This window comes from Delphinus delphis, chromosome 17 (assembly GCF_949987515.2).
Source record: "Delphinus delphis chromosome 17, mDelDel1.2, whole genome shotgun sequence".
In the NCBI taxonomy this organism is placed as follows: Eukaryota; Metazoa; Chordata; class Mammalia; order Artiodactyla; family Delphinidae; genus Delphinus; species Delphinus delphis.
The window spans coordinates 23,256,569-23,277,012 of NC_082699.1; the positions used below are offsets into that span (position 1 = coordinate 23,256,569).

General features: G+C 37.4%; 1 protein-coding gene across 2 annotated transcripts in view; it reads right to left on the reverse strand.

Annotated features, from left to right (window-relative positions):
* TPD52 (tumor protein D52) overlaps window positions 1-20,444 on the reverse strand; it is a 225,520-nt gene that overhangs the window by 70,674 nt on the left and 134,402 nt on the right. For both annotated transcript variants that reach the window (XM_069541561.1, XM_059994809.1), the window contains one exon: window positions 15,001-15,182. In XM_069541561.1, the coding sequence (XP_069397662.1) occupies window positions 15,001-15,182 (182 nt within the window). The remainder of the gene's footprint in view (window positions 1-15,000; window positions 15,183-20,444) is intronic.

Here is a 20,444-nt window from a genome sequence, read left to right on the forward strand (position 1 = left end):
CCTCTGGCTAGGTTAACGGAAGGGGAATTACTCCTCCTCTGCAGCCTCCACAATGAAAAGATTAAACGCTGGTTTTCAGAGCTTTCTCTGCAGTTAGCGCGGAGCCATCTTATACAGGTCTGATCAAGGAAAGGTAGGCTGAAGTCTGGAAGAGATTTCTAAAAAAGCTTTTGTTTTCCTGATAAAAGGGACAGAGAAGCTGACTGTACCCTCCCCCACTCTCTTCCTCTCTTGAACACAGACATGTAGCCCAGGAGAATCAGCAGCCTTATTGTACCTGTGACGCAAGGAGAAGGCAGCCCTAATGCTGTCAGGCTGCTGAAGCAACCCCGGAAGCTCCAGCAGCCAGGATTCTTATGCAAGAAAAATAAGTCTCTATGTGTTTAATCCACAAGTCTTCAAGTTTTCTGCTAAGTTTAACTGACACAAGTCTAAATGATTTGAAAAGTCACTTAATTCTCTGGGGCTCACTTTTCTTCCTCTGTAAAGTATATAGTAAGTGGATAGTAAGATATGTAAGTAAGGTATCGTTTTCTGTTTGACACGTAGAAAAGGTAATGTCAGCTGTTCATGATGATGATGATGATGATCTTATTTCTCACACAAGCCATTTGCAGTAATCATTTCATTCATCTATTTTGAAGGCAACAAAATTGAGGCTCCATGAATTTAAGCAACTTGCCCAAGATCACACAATTAATAAGTAGTACAGCCAGGATTCAAATTCAGGAATTCTTATTTCAGGGCCAATGAGCTTAAACCACTACGATGCTTAGAAAAGTGACTCAACATAATAAGAGCTAAAGCTAAGAATCATTGGCTATAATGATTATGATAATGTTAGACAACTATGAAGACAAGAACAAGTACATCCTAATTTTCATTCTGGAAAGTAATAAATTCTCATTAATTCAACATTAATTTTATTTTTCTTCTTAAAATTAGGATGATCTCACTTCTTTACTGAAACAGGAATACTCATTACTCTTCATTGAAGGAAATTTTGTTCCTTTATAACACCAAAGAGCAACTAATAACAGTATACATCAACCAATAATTGCAATACCTACTGTTAGCTAAATGCTTTTGTGACTCCTATCAAAAAAGTAAGCAACGGGGCTTCCCTGGTGGCGCAGTGGTTGAGAGCCCACCTGCCGATGCAGGGGACATGGGTTCGTGCCCTGGTCCAGGAAGATCCCACGTGCCGCGGAGCGGTTAGGCCCGTGAGCCATGGCCACTGAGCCTGCGCGTCCAGAGCCTGTGCTCCACAACGGAGAGGCCACAACAGTGAGAGGCCCGCGTATCGCAAAAAAAAAAAAAAGTAAGCAATGAATATTTATGGTGAACTTATAATCTGAAAGGCACTATGCCAGATATTTTAAAATTATTTTTGCCAAAGAAATAGCATATGTTTGTTTTCTTAAAGTGACTTAAGACTGCTTTAGAGGGAGAATATCCTAACAGTGCTAAAAATTAGGAAGTGCCTGCTGCTGTTAGCAACCATCAACATCATCAGCATCATTACTAACATACACAGATTTTATATCACAAGCTCGCATATATTAAGCATTAGGTACCACATTTGGAACGTTTTCCTTCAAATGTCAGAATGTTTCGTTTCCTTCAGTGAAATAAATGAAACTTTAAAAAATTCATGCTGAAGGTGCAGTATTTGAAAAACAAGCAAAATTCAAAAATAAGTTTCTAAATAAATTACATTCAGCAAACAGGCTAAAATACTGATAACTGCAATTAGGAAAAGATATTTAGTTCCTGGAAAAGATTGCGATCTAAAGAGTTGATGTGTAGTTGTTAACTTTCAAAAATAGTTTGGCATGTATCTTTCTAGTAAATAAAAAATTAATGTAAAGGCTAAAACTAAATGGATGGTGAATAAAGTAGAAGTTTTGAGGTAAGGTTAACTCAAAAACGTTAAGTCTCAAATTATGTATGTTCACAGCAATATATTTTTTGGAAGCCAAATAACATATATTCCACACTGAAAGAGGTATAGCTCTCTCCATTATATATCATAACAATAATTGATAACCACATTTTCAAAAAAGTACTGTATATAAAAGAAAATGCTTTCAAGGAAAATACATCAAGGAAAGAATCATTTGCTTAATAAATTCAAAAATGACACAGGCAATAGCATAAAATCCATGTGAACGTTATAATATGCTCAATCAGTACTAATTAAGCTAATTAATAGCTAATCTGCATTTTTAAAATGAACACAAAGTATTCTATTTTAGGTCCAAAATTAAGGTTCTGAATTAAAACTTTAGAAGAAATCTAACTGTAGTATACTTATGGAAAAATCTTTTCTTAAAAATTAAAACAAGCTCAAAGCAGAGCATCATATTTTCAAGTACAGGACTATGTTGAAACTGAATTTACCAAATAAAAGAAGACGGGATACATATAAACGAAGACGTAAGTGTCATTTACAGGCTTATAAAGTATTTTTCAATTATTATAATGCTGGGTTTTTTTTATTAGGGGAGCTCCAAAGCACTCCTTTTTAAACAATTCTCTTGGTTAAATTAGCCTAGGTTTAGACTCTTGGATAAAGGAACTTTCACTGTACACACTGACTGATGTAGGATTAGAACCAAGACGTCTTGCCCTCCGGGCCCATGTTCTTCCTGATACTTGCCCCACTCAACTTCCCTGCACATTCCAAGAACCACTGTATCTCCTTCCTACCATTTTATCCTCAAAAATTTTATAAAGCACTTTTAGAGGAGTGTAGAAAAACAATAGGGAAATAGAAGGAGAACCAAGAAAAAGAAGGTATATGACAATTTCAGAAAAGGGAACAGCCAACAAAGAGTGCTGAATATTACAGACAGCTTGAGCAAAAATGACTGGGCAGGGGACCAGAAGGTCACTGATGAATTTAAGAGGGTGTTTTCAATTAGTACAATGGTGAGGGCAGAGTCAGGTGGGCTAAACTGAGGAAGAAATGGAAATTTAGAAAAAAAGGGCAATTTGGGGGACAGGGAGGAACAGAATGATAGCTTGAAGGGTAAAATGTTTCAAACTTTATAGAATTTAGACAAGATGATACAGAAAAAATTTAAGGTAGAGAATAGGAAAGCCAGGGCGTATTAGGTTGAATCATTTGAAATTTCAGATATTCAACTATTTTTTTACTTTAAAAAACCCAGCAATTTCACACAGATTAAACTAATGTATGAACTTAATAAAGAAGAAGATAAGGTGATATGCTAAGGAGGTGGAAGACAGGAACAAGAGACCTGAGATCGAAAAAGGTAAAGTAATGCAGAATCTACTAGAAATGAAAGAATTTTCAGAACTCTGGTTGATGTCATATAATATGATCCTATATTGAATACACCTGGCAAGACATGTTACCTCTCCGAAAGGATCCCATCTACTATTTCTACATTTGCCTTTCACTTTTAGAAACAAAGCTATTCAGCTCCAACAGGATGCTTGAACCTGAACACCACAAGATTTCTTTTTGGGGAAAAAAAAAATCACACTCACTTAACGTGGCACAAACACGAATCTACACTGATGCCGTTGCCTTTCTTTTTTGTTTTGTTGTGTGTTTTGCTGATAAAGTCAGAAGATATAGAAACTTAGAGCCCAATATGAAGTTGCTAATTTCAGGTCTACTGTTATTCTACAGCCTAATTTATCATAAATCCACTTTCATATGGCCAAACATCTACAGAATAACCACATGTCTAAAACTGAGCTCCGGGCTTCCCTGGTGGCACAGCGGTTAAGAATTTGCCTGCCAGTGCAGGGAACACGGGTTCGAGCCCTGGTCTGGGAAGATCCCACATGCTGCGGAGCAACTAAGCCCGTGTGCCACAACTACTATGTCTGCACTCTAGAGCCTGTGAGCCACAACTACTGAAGCCCGCGTGCTTAGAGCCTGTGCTCTGCAACAAGAGAAGCCACCGCAATGAGAGGGCTGTGCACCGCAATGAAGAGTAGCCCCCGCTCTCTGCAACTAGAGAAAGCCCCTTGCAGCAACAAAGACCTAATGCAGCCAAAAAATAATTAATTAATTAATTTTAATAATTAATTAATTAAAAAACCTGAGCTCCATGTCCTGCCCTATGAACAGCAACTCCACCCAACTTCCCTTTTGCTGTGACCTCCATTTTTCTAGTCACTGGGCTGGAAACCTCAAGCCCCAGTCACCAAAGCCTATCAGTCAATTCTTTAAACAGTCTCTCCAAGCTTTTCTTTCCCATTTCTTCTCACTCCAGGCCAGCCCCTAGTAAGCCACTGTCTGGATTACTGTGACAGTCTCAGAACTGGCCTTGCCCATCCATTCCATCCCACACATCACTACCAGTGTCATCGTTCAAAAACACCAATCCCCAAATACAACTCCTTTGTATCTCCACCATCACAATTTTTCAGCTTGAAATTCAGAATTTTTTATCAGGATCCTTGTCTGTCTAGCAAAGTAAATATTTCATTATTCCTTAAAACTTCATCCAGGCCATGGGCTCTTGACCCATGGTGGTTTTAAAATATGTACACATATTATGTATATATCTCCCTCTAAAAGGTGGGGACTAACTCCTCTCCCATTGAGTATGGGCTAGGCTTAGTGACTTGCTTCTAAAGAACAGAATATGGCACAAGTGACAATGTGTGACTAGGTCATAAAAGACATCACAACGACCTCAAGCTCTCTCTTCGATTATTTACTCAGGGGAAAGCTAACTGCTATGTCATGAGGACACTCAAGCAGCCCATGGAGAGGTCATGTGATGAGGCCTGAGGCCTCCTGTCCACAGCCAGCACTAACTTACCAGGCAAGGGAGGAGCCACCTTGGAAGCAAATTCTGCAGCCCCCGTCAAGCCTTCAGATGACTTCAGCCTGGCCAATATCTTAACTGAAGCTCATAAGAAACCTTGAGCCAGGACTGTCCAGTGAAGACACCCATGGATTCCTGACCCACAGCAATTGTGTGAGACAATAAATGTTTATTGTTTTAATCCACTAAGTTTTGGAGTAGTATGTTGCACAGATGTAGATGACTAATACAATCCCCCCAAGCTCATTCTCAATTCTGTGCCATTGCTCATGCCGTCTCCCCCACCACTGTTCTTTCATTATCCATCTCCCAGTGCCCCTCCCCCTATCCTTCAGAATCTAGCCAAAGTTCCATCTCCTTGAGAAGCCCTCTTTTTTGTTCATGAAACCATTTCAACTCTCGCTTCTCCAGTTCTCCTTTGAACACTTCTGTGCTTAACCACACCATTCATTTAGGCATTTACTCATATATTCCTCTGTGTTGCTGGGCTCTATGCATCTTTCCTTCTAAAGATGCCATACAGTTCTTCTAAACTGCATTCAGCACACTGTAATTTAGATACTCAATAAATATTTGCTGAGAAAATTAGCAAGTCACACATACACACTCATTCTGGAAGTGTATTTGATGAGTATACAAAAAGTAGAGTTGACAATATGGACTTAGAGCTAACATTCTCACCAGTCTGCTTATTTACTAGCCGCTGACTAGTTTTTAAGTTACTTAAAATCTCTGTAAGCCTTCATTTCTTCAGTGCTTTTTAATGAGGATTCTAACAGTATCTACCTTAGATTAATAAATAGATTTTTAAAAAACAGAGGCAAATCTCTTAGCAAAGTGCCTAGCACAGAGGGTTCAACAAATGTTAGCTATTATTGTTCTTATTACTAACCACAAAGTACATGTTGAAATTCTGGGTCCCTGAAAGTCTCTAGATGTTATCAAGTGGCAATCTAAATTAATGCGAAATTCTACAAACTAAAATAGAACTCACAATTTCTATTAAGATAACTTTTAATTTTTCTAAAATCTACTTTTAAGTCAATAGAACTACAGCCTGAATCAATTGTAGGAGTGCAGCCTTGACTTTTTCTCCTCATTGTCCTATTAAGATATTAACTTCAAAGCTTTTGTGGGAACACTTAATTGCTTGCATTCCTTAACAAGCAGCCACCATAGTAGTTTCCAGATTCACTTTTAACCTTTACAGTCCTGGGAAGGCATATACGGCAAACTTACTAGACATGTAAATTTACACAATCTCTGGGTTAATATAGCTGTATGTATGTGAATATGCCACATAAAGTAAATCAATTTTGTACATCAATCAAAGTAGAATCCAATAGAAAAAAATCAATCCAAAAGAGCACTGCTATGCCATATATCCGAGTGGGGAGGGTGGGTGGGAAACTTTAATGCTATTCATTAAAAATTTTTTTTTTATTGAGGTATAACTGACATTTGACATTATATTAGTTTCAAGAGTACAACATAATGATTCAATATTTGTGTATATTACGAAATAATCACCAGAAGTTTAATTAACATCCATCACCATAAATAGCTACAAAAGAAATTTTTTTCTTGTGATGAGAAATTTTTAAGATCTACTCTCTTAGCAACTTTCAAATATGCAACACAGTATTACTGTAGTAACCAGGCTGTACATTTTATCTCCAGGACTTATTTATTTTATAACTGGAAATATTTACTTTTTGACCCCCTTCACCATTCCACCCACCCCACAACCTCACCTTGACAACCACCGATCTGCTCTCTGCATCTATGATCCCCCCATTTTTGTCTAATGTTATCCAGTCTGAATTACATGTGTTTCATGAACTCATATCATTCTTGAGATAGTTTATAATTTTCTTAAGATTTATAGTATTTATAAGAATATTTATAATATTCTTAAGATTTCTTATTAAAAAATTAAATACAGCAGATGCTCCTTTATCCTAAAAAAATAATCAGAGATCTGTTAAGGAAAACCTAATGATTTTCAATCACCAATCTATTTAAAAACATGCATATTTTTAATTGTAAATCATGTCCTCTGGAATAAAAAGAACTACTTAATTCAAATTCTTATTTTCTTTTTCCCCCTACCAATACACCTTGAAAACTTTAGTTTTTGAAACATTTAGTATCTATCCAACTCTTTATGTGACCCTATACATCACACAACCTGAAATAGAAACAAAGACTGGGAAATTAGCTTGTGTATTCCACCTTAGTGTCAAACAAAAGTACAAATAATATTCAGTGCATGTGCTAGTTACCTTAGAACTGCCAATCATGCTTGTTTTGAAACGCTTCGATTTTCAGAGCTGTTAATCATGTGTGTTGAGAGAGATGTTGGGTGTAGAAATAATGCTTTAAGAGAGGCAATCTTCATGAAACATTAAGAAATCAATGGACTTTGTAAAACTGAACTTTAGGATTTTATAGAAAGGTATACAATTCTTAAAAAAATCAAAATTAAAATATAACATAATGAAATAAAAAGATTTAGAGAATAAGACTCTTTAACCAAAAAGATATGCATGGTTTAACCACAGGGATTTTATATTTCAGTGAAAAAGAGGAATGTTCCTTAACTGATACTAATCAGAAGTATTATAACTAGGAGTGGGAAAAGGAGAATCAAACTAATCTAAATCTGGGCATTTTAATTTTTATTTTTGAAGCAGGCAAAAGTATCAATATAATACATTTCCCTTCTCCACCTCCCCAATACAACTCAATTTACTATCTAGTAGTCATTCATGTCTGAAATCCAACACCATCAGAAACTTTTCCTCTGACTCACAAGCCACCATTACTCAGTTACCAAGACCTGTTTCTTCTATCTCCTAAATTATTAATAAAAGTCTCCTTTCCTGACCCCTAGACTTAATTCACATTCTTATCATTTCTTTCCAGAAGCTTCCTTACTGGCCTCCCTAACTCCGGTTTCATTCTTCTAATACGTACTCCACACCATACCACAGCCAGAATGGTCTCATTGAAACACAAGTGTGGTCCATGTTACCTGTTCCAATACTTTAATGTGTCTTTACCACTTTCAGAATAAAGGCCCAATGTTCTAGAATGGTATATAAATCCCTTGAAGATCTGGCTCCTGCCCATCTCCCTACTCTTCCCCTTCACTCCTCTTAAACTTAAGCCAACTAAGCCACTTGAGTTCCCGGAAGTGCCGGGCTCTCTCTCACTGAAAACTCTGTCAAGTACACTCCCTCCCATTTTCTGCACTTTGTATCTCCTACCCATCCTTTACAACTCAGTTCAACTGTTGAACTCAGCTCCTTTGGGAAACCGTCTCTGACACAAGCTGACTCCATCATCAATGCCCTCTTCTCCGTTCCTGTAGGACACAGGAAATAGAACTCATACGGTACTATGTATATCGGTTTACTTCTCTATCCCCTGACTGAATCACTAACTCCCTGAAAGCAGGGATTGTCTTTCATCTGTACATCTCTAGCATAAAACGCAGAGGTGGCACACAAGAGCTGCTCATTAAGTGTTTGCTGACTCAGTGAAAAATCGTACCATGGCCCAGTTTACTTAAAAGTAAGATTAATAGGCACTTCCCTGGTGGCGCAGTGGTTGGGAGTCCGCCTGCCGATGCAGGGGACACGGGTTCGTACCCCAGTTCGGGAGGATCCCACATGCCGCGTAGCAGCTGGGCCCGTGAGCCATGGCCGCTGAGCCTGCGCATCCGGAGCCTGTGCTCCGCAACGGGAGAGGCCACAACGGTGAGAGGCCCGTGTACCACAAAAAAAAAAAAAAAAAAGATTAATAAAATCAACAGCTTAGTTCTTGAGATGGATAAAATGTACGACAGGTACATTCCAAGCCAACCAAACTAATCAATGCCGTAAAGCAATACTTCGCACGTAACAATATTCTTAAAAGATTTACTCATTCACTTACAAATTCACTGTTAAGAATTGGCACCATCTCAAATAGTATTTGAGATCCAATAATCCTATCTTATTTTCGCTACCATTCCTACTGGTGGTGTTAAAGTCTCAACCACGACAACTGCTCTTATCCAAGACACTCAGCACCTTGATTGGTTCAGCAAACACTTTTCTGATACGTGACAACTCTTATCAAGGGCATCAGTGAACAGGCAGTCAACACAGGCAAGACCCTGACCTGGTTACACTTCACTTATCAGGAAGTTAGTTATCTGGTGACACCAAGTCTCCACAGAACCCAATGAGAATTAAGCAGAGGAGTTTAGGAGCGGTCAAAATATATGTTGAAGTTCATGTACTAAAGTACATACACTTTACTTACATAAGAGGCTGTGAGGTCCTTACTCAAACTCTAGTTGTTCTTATTTTTAAGCACAATTTTGGTGACCAATTTCTCAGGCATCAGATATGAGAGGAAAATTAGGAAGTCTAAGAAAGCTAAAAATGCAGACACAGATAAAACAGTAGAAAAAGAAAGATGACACCCAAAGGTGAAACACAAAAACTACAGAACTGGAGGGTTATGTAGCTGAGAAACAATAATTCTATATATTTGAGTTGAGATACAATACAGGAATTAATGTTTATAATTATGACCTTGAGTCATCAAAACAAAGACAAAAAACAGGTTAAACAACTTTAGGTCTAACAAGGTTCAAGAAAATAAATGACACATTTTATAAAACGAATCAATTAAAAATTAAGTGTTATATGCATAAAGAGTCAACTTTCTACAATTCGTAAAATAAACTTTTTTGAAATATATCATTCCCAAATAACAAGAGGCATTCTGACTCTAAGCTACTAATCATCGTCAGACGTTAACCAGTTCCTGTGACTACAGGTCTCACCACAATTATGATTCACAGCCATTATGAAACAAAGCCTGGGCCCTCTGGTCATTAGCTTATTGGTGGTAATACTATTCAAATATACTATACATGGACACCATAACCCAGGATATTAGAACAGGCTACCTCTCAGTCTTTAACAGACCTCTATTAGAGCTTCACCACCATACTGTTTTCAGGGTTCCTGGTATAAAACTGGTTCATACGTGAGGCTACTTTAGGACGTTTTTATGACACTTTAGTAGCTGTATGTTGTAGGATTTAGAGAGTAGTACAGTACAGTGAAAGAACATTCCTGGGTGATGGATACACACAGCCCTAGGATTGAATCCCTGCCTTGTGAACTATAATTGTATGGCTGCACCACCTTATTTATGCTCAGAGACTCATTTTCTTCATTTGGAAAATGGGAAAAATATCTTCTACTTTCTATGCTTCTTGTGCAGAATAAATCTGACGATGTACATAAAGTGCCAACATAAGTTTTTTAAAAATTGGCTATTGGGATTATCAGACATAGAAAGGAAATGATCTTAATCCACACTAGGACAAATTTTGTGAAATTGTGTGCTGTATTAATAACACACACACACAAAAATGTCTAAAGGGAAAAGTGCTTTATATTTTTAAGTCACAGTAGAAGCCCTCTGACTCATAGGTTGGTTCATGGAAAAGTAGGTCAAAGTGAGGACTCATTAAAAAAGTATACACATATACTCTAAAGATATTAACTTAGCAACTAATGCAAATATTCTGACACAGAGCCAGGTTTTCTTGCTAAGTAGAGGCTCACTCGCTGGAGCTCTGCACTGATCTCCTTAAATAAACAATACCTAGACTGCAATGTCTGCAATTGCCAGAGTCAGTCACTTTAAAGTAATGCAGGGACAGAAAAGACATTTGGAAAGCAATTCCTTCCAGATTTTTATGATTCCCGCCCCCCGCCCCGCATCTTTATGGTTTACTTGCTCAAACTAATTCAATAGCAATTTCATTAAAAAAAACTCTCCTTTATGGAGCCTTTCTAAAACATTAAAATCAGCTTGTATAAGAACAAAAACCCTTTCTATGCTCATATTTTATTAATTTATGCAATAATCAAATAAATTACCTAGCGATAATATAAATGGGTTTTGGAATAAACACAACTAGCTTTTGCTAAACACATACCTCAACTGAAAGAAGCAAAAGTGTCCAGTTATAGTAGAGGACTACTAATTCCTAATTGTCTAAGTGCTGGTATGAGTCAATGGGTTTTATAAAAGAGAATCTTGATTAATTTAGCAAGTCAGTTAATTCAATGAAAACTGCCAAAGAAATTAATACCAGCGTCACTATGGTTTGTCATAATTTGACTTCTGATTCCAAGTCATAAATTGATATTTAAAAACATATAATGGTTAAAACTTTTGAGGTTGGTATTGTAAGAGTTAGGTCCCATCCACACCTCCAAAATTTCTGAATGTAATTATAATATTTCTGTTTTGCAACTCACTCAAAGTAGATCACAATACTACCTTTCATGCTTAAATACTATAGTTTATATTCTGTTACTATTAATATAACATCTTTCTAGACTTAATTTTTCTTTTAGAAGTGTTTTTCAAACTTTTTTTTTGTGATACAAATACTCACCACCACTCCCCCACAACACCTTAAACAAAACACTCCCAGAACTGTAACATATAAAACAATGAATGCAGAGCTGCTCTGAAATAGGGCCTAACTCCCCTCTCTACTCCCAGGGCAATCTCTGAAGCCCTTCTGCATAACTCTATAGCTTCTTGGGTCAAAGACTGAAAACTTGGTTCTTTTAAACAATAATCAAAAATATTAAAACAGGGCTTCCCTGGTGGCACAGTGGTTGAGAGTCCGCCTGCTGATGTAGGGGACACAGGTTCGTGCCCCGGTCCGGGAAGATCCCACATGCCGCGAGCGGCTGGGCCCGTGCGCCATGGCCGCTGAGCCTGCGCGTCCGGAGCCTGTGCTCCACAACGGGAGAGTCCACAACAGTGAGAGGCCCACGTACCGCAAGAAAAAAAAAAAAAAAAAATTAAAACAAAAAAGTTACATAACTTATTAAAAGGCTGTAACTTAGCTAATTAGAATATTCAGTTAACCAAAACAATTTAGGATTCTTATCAGTTGTTTATCACCTTTTTTAAAAGAAGCAATCTGGTGGCATTTTAGACTTTTAGCAATAGAAGTAGAGGTCAAAGGCCTTCTCTGACTACTGTTATCTTCTACTCGCCAGACATCCTGTCACCATATTACCACTTCTTACTTATTTATGAATTTCTAAAATTGATTTGTGCACTAGTTTACTATCTGTTCCTCATTCCCCCAATAGACTAAGTTCCCCCAACTTCATGAGAGCAGAGAGCTAGTCTGTCTTCTTTATCAGCCCTTATTTACAACAGTGCCTGCCAAATTGAAGAGGTCCAGTAAGCGTTTGTTGAATAAATGAATGAATGAATGAACAAATGAACAAACAAATCAACTCCTACACCAGTATGGCTCCTCCCTTTTCATGATCCTCAATCATGAATATATTGATTTTGTGAGTGCTTTGGAAGTTTAAGTGGGAATTCCTGGTGAGAGTGATTGGATACTGGGCAGGTAGATGTAAGCAGTAAAGGTAACTATGGCAGATAACTACAGAACAAAGAGATACAGGCATTTAATTCTCCTAAGGAAAAAAAAAAAAGACTCTAATACAGTGACTGCCCCCTAGACTAGAGAATTTATTTTGCAAAATTATTATGAGCCACCGCTCTCCCCCCACAAACACTTCTGTTAAATAAACTGCTTCACTGGGAGGAGAGTACATGTGGAGATGGGGGTTTCAACCATATAGTAATTTCTGTTAATAGGATGTGTGCTTATGTGGTATGTACATAGTTTTCAATGAACAGTTAATTTAATTTTTCAATTCATTAAACTGAAATTTAATTAAATTAATTAAAATTAATTTAATTAATGTTGCAACAGATTCCAATATTTAACCATTTAGAGCTATACTACACATAAAATAAATTCAAATCATATTATAGAACTAATTAGAGAAATATCTAGTCAAAAATACTGATATTTAAAATTCTGTGACCTAGTTAATAAGGCATAAGAATCAAATCAGAAATTCTAGACACCTAAAGCATTCTGAAATTTTATGCTCAAGAATATATCATAAAATGGGGGAAAAAACTTTAGATAAAAGAATATCCATAAAGAAATAAATATCCATGAAAGAAATATCACAAACAAAATTCCATCCACAAATATAAAGAAACATGTATATCACTGGCATTTGCAATTTATAATAAATTTGAGCAGGTGAAATACCCATAATTCAGCAGAGTTATATGTAAAATACATCTTTTTATAAAGCTAATACCAGATGTTCTGGCTGCATGTTAGGTCAGCTTGTAAAAATAAGGATGGCCGCTGCAACTGGGTGGCACCCATGGTAGCATGATGTAAAGCTTATCAATTGTAGGGAAGAGAGGAGAGGATTTCTTTATATAAAACAAAGCAGTACTTCATTTTCAAATTACTGATATATTTTCTATTAATGAAAAATGACCTGCTACAGCTCCTGCTGACAGTATGAGAGAGTTTAGGTTGCCTCTCTTGAAGGACAATTTTAAGACCACATATCTTCACAACTTGCCTGGTGAAAAATCCCTCAATAGAAATTCTTGAGGGATGTCATCATTAGGTCACAAAAACCCTAAATCATCAGGATTTAAAGAATAATAATAGTAGCATCTGTTTACTATATACCAATCACTGTTCTAAATCTTTACATACATTATCTAATTTAATCCCTTCAATACCCCATTACACAATAGATATAGGTTGCAGTATTAAAATCTAGATGGACAGACACGTCTCACTTAGAAATTTCTTTAGGTTTTACTATTTTTGACTAAGTTTGTATGTTATTTGATATACCAGGGCAAGTCAAGACCTAGCCATTACCTCTCATGCCACGTAGCACAGAACCCATTTTCTCTTCCAGGTATCACCTGGTTTGCATTGTTCACCTTGCTAAGACACTGTTTAGCTTCTGACTACCTGCAGTAGAGGTGTGCTGGAGCCAGACTGCACCAGCTTGTGAAAGCTGACTGTGCACTCATATTTCCAACTCCACATTCAATGACATCACACAGGTAACTTAACATTGGCCATGGTGGAACTATTTCATACCACAGAAATCGGCAAATCAAGGCCTTTTATTTATTGGAGAGCTGGCTGTTAAGTATCTACTCACATATCACTGATCTGAGAACATGTGTATTCAGTTGAGTTTGTCAGGTCCTATTCAGGTTCAGGTAGAAGGGGCTCCTGTCTCCTAACTGGGTGAGCCCAGTTATCAAGAAGACCTTTAGGTATCCAGAGCTCTCGGGAAAGAGGCAACCCATTCTTGTAACTGCTCCCTTAGAACTAGAGTAGACTCTTTCCTTACTCATATCTATGGTCTGACTCATTCTTAAACATCACAAACTTCTTCATCACTGTAATTCATCTTATCTAAGATGCCATTGATTCTGAGTCACCATAATTTATGTACTATTAAGAATTTTTAAATTGCCAATTAAATTGCATCAACTATAAGATGCATCCTGGCGTCAGAAATATTAAAATCTAAAAAAAATGTGTATATTAAAAATTGGTGGAAAAAATTCATTTCTATCTTGATGACTATTGTTTTCCAATCTCAGAGTCTTAGTTCCACCTCTCTTTTCACTCTTTATATTCTACTCCCAGGTCTCCCACCTTAGTGGTTTTCATAAGGCATATTTATATTCACAATTATCTTTATCTACACAGACTATAAACAGAATGAATTCTGTTCAGGAAAAATTATAATCCGGAGAGCAGATGCAAAATAGTAAGAAAAGAAAATGATAAAGCATCAGAATTTGCTAAAGTAAGAGAAAGGAACATGAAGAAACAGAAAGCAGAGATTTCTCTGAGAAGCAGATGGAGACTGTGGAAAAGAAGAGGCAAATACTCCAATAAAGATGTAAAAAAAAAAAGAGGCAAAAAAGTTACACGTAAAATGGCCTGAGCAGCATGTATTATTCCCAAGCTGGTTTTAACTTTATGGCATGAAATGGTTTATTATCAGGATGGACATTCAAATCTTCCCCAAAACTGCTCTCACTGCTTTGAGAAGACATGGATCTGGCCTAACTTGACTAATATGACATGATGAAGAGAAATAAACATATTTTCTGTCTTTTCAAAAAATCACCAATTAAAGTCCAGTAATACTTTTGAGGTATTTCAACTTTTATGCACACGCTTAAAGCACTTAGAAATGATTCTACTTACTCGCCATCCACTTCTGGTCTTTTACATACACAAGGAAACTTGCCACCAAAATCTATATAAAGATCATTCTCCACAATATGAAAGATTTGTCCAATGACTAGTTTATCCTTGGCAGGTCCCATCTGTGTAAGAGGAGAATGTCTCAGCATAGACGCGAAGGATTCCACATCTTTTGGAGAGCCCTAAATATGAAAAGAGATATTTATATGCATACAGTTCAATGCTAAGGTATAATATGGTAGGTACAGTAATGTCTTATAGGGGAAATTTTTAAAAGTCAATTTGCTGTATATTTACGTTTTGTAGCAATAATAAAAATACTGAAATGGAATTTTGCTTTAAAAAGCCTGGGACGCTCTTCAACTTCCTTTTCCTTCCTTTCCTTCTTGAAGAGGAGCCAGGGAAAAGCAGGCATCTGTGCTTGGTGGGGGATGGCGCAGATGTGGTGGCCCAGGGTGGAATCTGGAATGTGAGCGGGATAAGGAGCCCCCTTAGACAAAGCTTCAGGCCTGGGGCAAGGAGGGGGTAGGGAGGCGAGTGTGCGAGGAGGGCATCCAAGAAGGCAATTGGCTTCATTCCTAGTACTGACCATCTGCAAAAAGCAAAATGCCTTCGAATACTGGTTTAATGAAAGTAACTATGCTTTAATACAAATTTAAGTGAGCATTAAGATAAAAATGATTAAGGGTCCTTTAATTAGCAGTCTGAACACGAGCTCTTGTTATGCAATATTTTCAAATGCCTTGACTTTATCATTTTAATGTTGTATTTTAACATTATAATTTTCTTCTTTTTCCTAAAGTAAAATTTTAAAGCAAAGACAGCTTTAATTGTTTTGTGCTACTCACTTTCTAGGAGTCGTCTGACGTACTGAATTTACTTGAGGTAGGGCTGAACATATAGTGCAAGCCGATTACTTTTTTTTTAACTTACCAAAATTTTTTCCAAACACATGCTTTTTCAGAAATCCACGAATACAGATTTGTGCCTTCTACTCATCTTTAATTTGTGTGTGGTGTGGTGTGTGCGCACTTCAGTTCAAACTAAGGGAAGCTGAGTTTCTGTTTGTGAGAGCTCATCACAGAAGAATATTAACAATCTGATCTGCCTATGTATATCCTGTATCTGGAATGAATTTTACATTTGTTATTTAAGGGAGAATTACTAAGAGTTTGATAATACTTACTTTAAAAACTACAAAACCATATTTATGACAATGTTAATGCATGGGATACTCCAAGGATTAGAAAATAATCAAATGCCCAGCCAGGAGCTTACTAAGCAGAAGAATACATGCCAAACTACAAATATAGCCACTACTCAGCTCTAGCTGCAGTTGCAGTTCAAGTCCAGTGTTGCCACATCTTTTGATTTTCCAAGAAAAGCCAGAAATCCATATATTAATGTAAAATTTCCAATTTTAAGTGTTTATACATTGAAAAAAAGTCTTTCACTTTATAAATCAGAGCACATTTTGACCTATGAACCAAAAGTTTATGACCTCTGCTTCAAGAAAAAGAAAGTCAAATCATCTGACAGATACCAAGTCCCTTAGATGCTGGAGGGAGGATATGGTGATAGATTTGTTTCAGTGGGTTGAAACCCAATGGGAAGGAATCCTTAGCACATAAGGGTTGATCTAAAACCAAAGACAAGTCAGTAGACCTAGATGCCAAATAAAGCTGAAAAGGTAGCCAGGAATATTACACTTTGAGCCATAATACTAGTTTTATGATTCTACACAGTATAATATTTAATTCCTTAAACAAGCACCTTGAAAATAGTTCTTTTGCAGACAGCCAAGCGTGAAACACACCTTAAAGGCTCAACACAGAAACAGCTATGAATTGTCCTCTTGATGCAAAGAGAGTAATACGAAGTACGCTGTCAGAGACAAGTGCAGCTACTATAACCCTCTGCTGGGAACCACTATACCATCCAGAGCAGCTGGGAAGAGCACTGTTCCAGGCAAGACCAGACAGGTTATCAGCTTGGGGGTCTCATTCTGCTTACAACCTGGGAAGGTCCTTCTCATTTTTCCCTATAACCTGCTTTCCCATTACTCCGCTTCTGTGGTTGATATCTATTCTTCTTCTTCTTCATCTGTTTTTTTTTTGGGGGGACGGGGGGCAGGTAGACTTTCAATTAAAGCCATGGTGTCATTAAAACAGCAGATGAGAGGAAGATACAATAGTAGATCTAATACTTGAATACTTATTGAAGATAATTCAGCCATCACTAGGGCCTCTTCCTAAAACAACAATCTCCTTTACAACTGTGAAGGGCTGAGATTAGTATGATAGTAAATGGTATTTCCCTCTAGGTTTTAGAAAATAGAGTGTTCTTGACTATTTAATATGATCTCTTGAGATTTTTAGTAAATGTGTTGTGAAATATTTACATTATAAACTTTATAAAATTATGAATAATTATTTTAAAGGAGATTTTAAAATCAAGTAAAACAGAATGCTATTGCTTTTTGTTCCATTATTTTTGCCTTCACTTTGTTATATTTTACAATGGAAGTCAATGTGTTTTCAGTGAGTGAAATGATTTTACCACAAGTATAAGACACCTTGATCAATACCTGAATTTGCTTTTAAATTGTATGCTTGCTATACTTTTTGGAAACTATAACAAATAATTAGACAAAGCCCTCCTTCAAAAAAACATGGTCTAGAATCATCTCTGAATTCCTCATTTACTTGTCAAATGGCTTCTAAAACTAATAAATGTAGCACAATCCATGATGACAACCAACACTGTAGGCTCCTCTCATGCTGTTGCAGACTGCAAAGACTCCAGGCACACTGTCACCTTCTGGGTGTATCATAGATCTCAGTGTCTAATCCTGCTTATGGAAAATGTTGCTACAAAGTTCATTCATAAAGTTGTCACAGGTAAAGCAGGTGCCTTAAGGTGGACTGCTTCCTTTAAGTATTGGTCATAAATCTCAGATTTCCAAAGTATTCCTGTTACTCTGCTGTACTGTTTTTTCCCTTTGAAGCCTGAAAGTTGAATAGCACTGCCCAGATAGAACAGGGGAAGGTAAATGAATTACAGATAGAGGTAATAGTTCCACTTTCATTCATTCATTCATCAAATATGTGTTGAATACCGAGTGCCTGTCATGTACCCCAGACTCCGTTCTAGCCTTGATATGAAAATATATGAAACAGTTAAACGAACATGAGAAGACATTAGGGTCCAAAAATTGCTGAAAACAATTGCTACCCTCATTCAGGTTGTAAAGAGTCCTATACCAAAGGCTAAGTGGGTTAGACCTTATCCTATAAGCAGTGGGAAATCAAAAGAAGTTTCTCATTAATGGGGTGACAGTACTTGTTCTTTGTTTTAAAAAAAAACTTTGGCAGCAGTATGCAAAATGGACCAGAGAAAGGGTGGGGAGGGAAATGGAAAGGGGGCAAACTGTTGAGAAGCTCCTCCAGTAACTAGGGCAGAGATGATAAAGGGCCTACACTGAAGCAGTGGCCATAGGGAAGAAGGGATACAGAGCTATTTACCAAACAGTACAGCAAAGACTTGATACCCAATTGGCTGTAGAAAGCAAGGGAAAAGGGGAGCCACTGACGAGGTGGGAGAGCAGTGCAGCAGAAGTAAGAGAGTAAGTTATTTTCACACTTATTAGGTTTCTGATACCCATAAAATTTTAGGGAACACTGTCTGTCTGGTAGGTAGTTAAAAATAATAGTGCACTTTTTTTTTTTTTTTTTTGCCACACCACACGATTTGTGGGATCTCAGTTCCCCAACCAGGTACTGAACCCAGGCCACGGCAGTGAAAGCACCAAATCCTAACCACTAGACCACCAGGGAACTCCCATGGTGCACATATTCATATACATACTTACATAAATTTACAAATATGTTTACAGTAATATTATATAGATACAAATTCCTCAAAAGAAATATATCAAATGTTAACTGTAAAAATTTACATATAGAACTTTTTTCTTTATATTATTTTTTATTTTATTTTTTTTGCGGTACACGGGCCTCTCACTGTTGTGGCCTCTCCCGTTGCGGAGCACAGGCTCTGGACGCACAGACTCAGCGGCCATGGCTCACGGGCCTAGAAGCTCCGCAGCATGTGGGATCTTTCCAGATCGGGGCATGAACCCGTGTCCCCTGCATCAGCAGGCGGACTCTCAACCACTGCGCCACCAGAGAAGCCCTCTTTATATTATTTATATTAGAAAATCTAGAACACAAAGAATATGTAGTACTTAAAATTTTTTAATATATAAAGCCCATGTACATATGTATGTATGTATAAAACTATCATGCAGGGACTTCCTTGGTGGCACAGTGGTTAAGAATCCACCTGCCAATGCAGGGGACACGAGTCCAAGCCCTGGTCCGGGAAGATCCCACATGCCATGGAGCAACTAAGCCCATGTGCCACAACTACTGAGCCTGCGCTCTAGAGCCCATGAGCCACAACTACTGAAGACCGTGCGCCTAGAGCCCGAGCTCCACAACAAGAGAAGCCACCACAGTGAGAAGCCCACGCACCACAACGAAGAGTAGCCCCCGCTGGCCGCAACTAGAGAAAGCCCATACACACAGCAACGAAGACCCAACACAGCCGAAAATAAGTTAATTAATTAATTAATTTAAAAAAAGAAATAAACTTAAAAAAAACATAATGCATATGAAGACATTTAATACATAGCTTGGAATCAGAGGCTACTAGCACTAAAGGAAACACAAGATATCAGCGAGTCCGGCCACCTCATTTCACAGACGATCACCATACCTGCTTCTCACAGCCACATGATAGGCTGAACAGCGATTTAAATACAACTGCCTCAACAGGTGGAAAGTAGAGAGAAACATTATTTTAAAACTTAAAAGTAAGGACATAGTACAGTAGAATAACAGAAATATTTAGGAAATCTGGGTTCTATGGTCAACTCAGCGACTAAATAACTAAAAAATCTTGAGTAATAAGTCTTTTAACCTCTCTAGGTCTGCCTTCTCATTTGTAAATGAAAAGACTGGATACCTACCAAGTTGAGTAGTAGGAATTCCTAAATATTCTAAAATATAAAAATGTTTTTTTAAAGTAATAAACTATTGAAAAGGGAAGACAAATCCTACCCAGTCCCTTTTTAAACATAAACAATAACAAAAATAATGAAATGCTCTATGTACTTTATTCATATTAGTTAGCAAGAAAAACATTTCATCATGTGTCTTCTCTGACAAGTAACTTAAAAATGACTCCCTTCTATATACAGATTGCCAACAAACACATGAAAGGATGCTCAACATCACTAATCATTAGAGAAATGCAAATCAAAACTACAATGAGGGGCTTTCCCTGGTGGCACAGTGGTTAAGAAGCTGCCTGCCAATGCAGGAGACACTGGTTTGAGCCCTGGTCCAGGAAGATCCCACATGCCGCGGATCAACTAAACC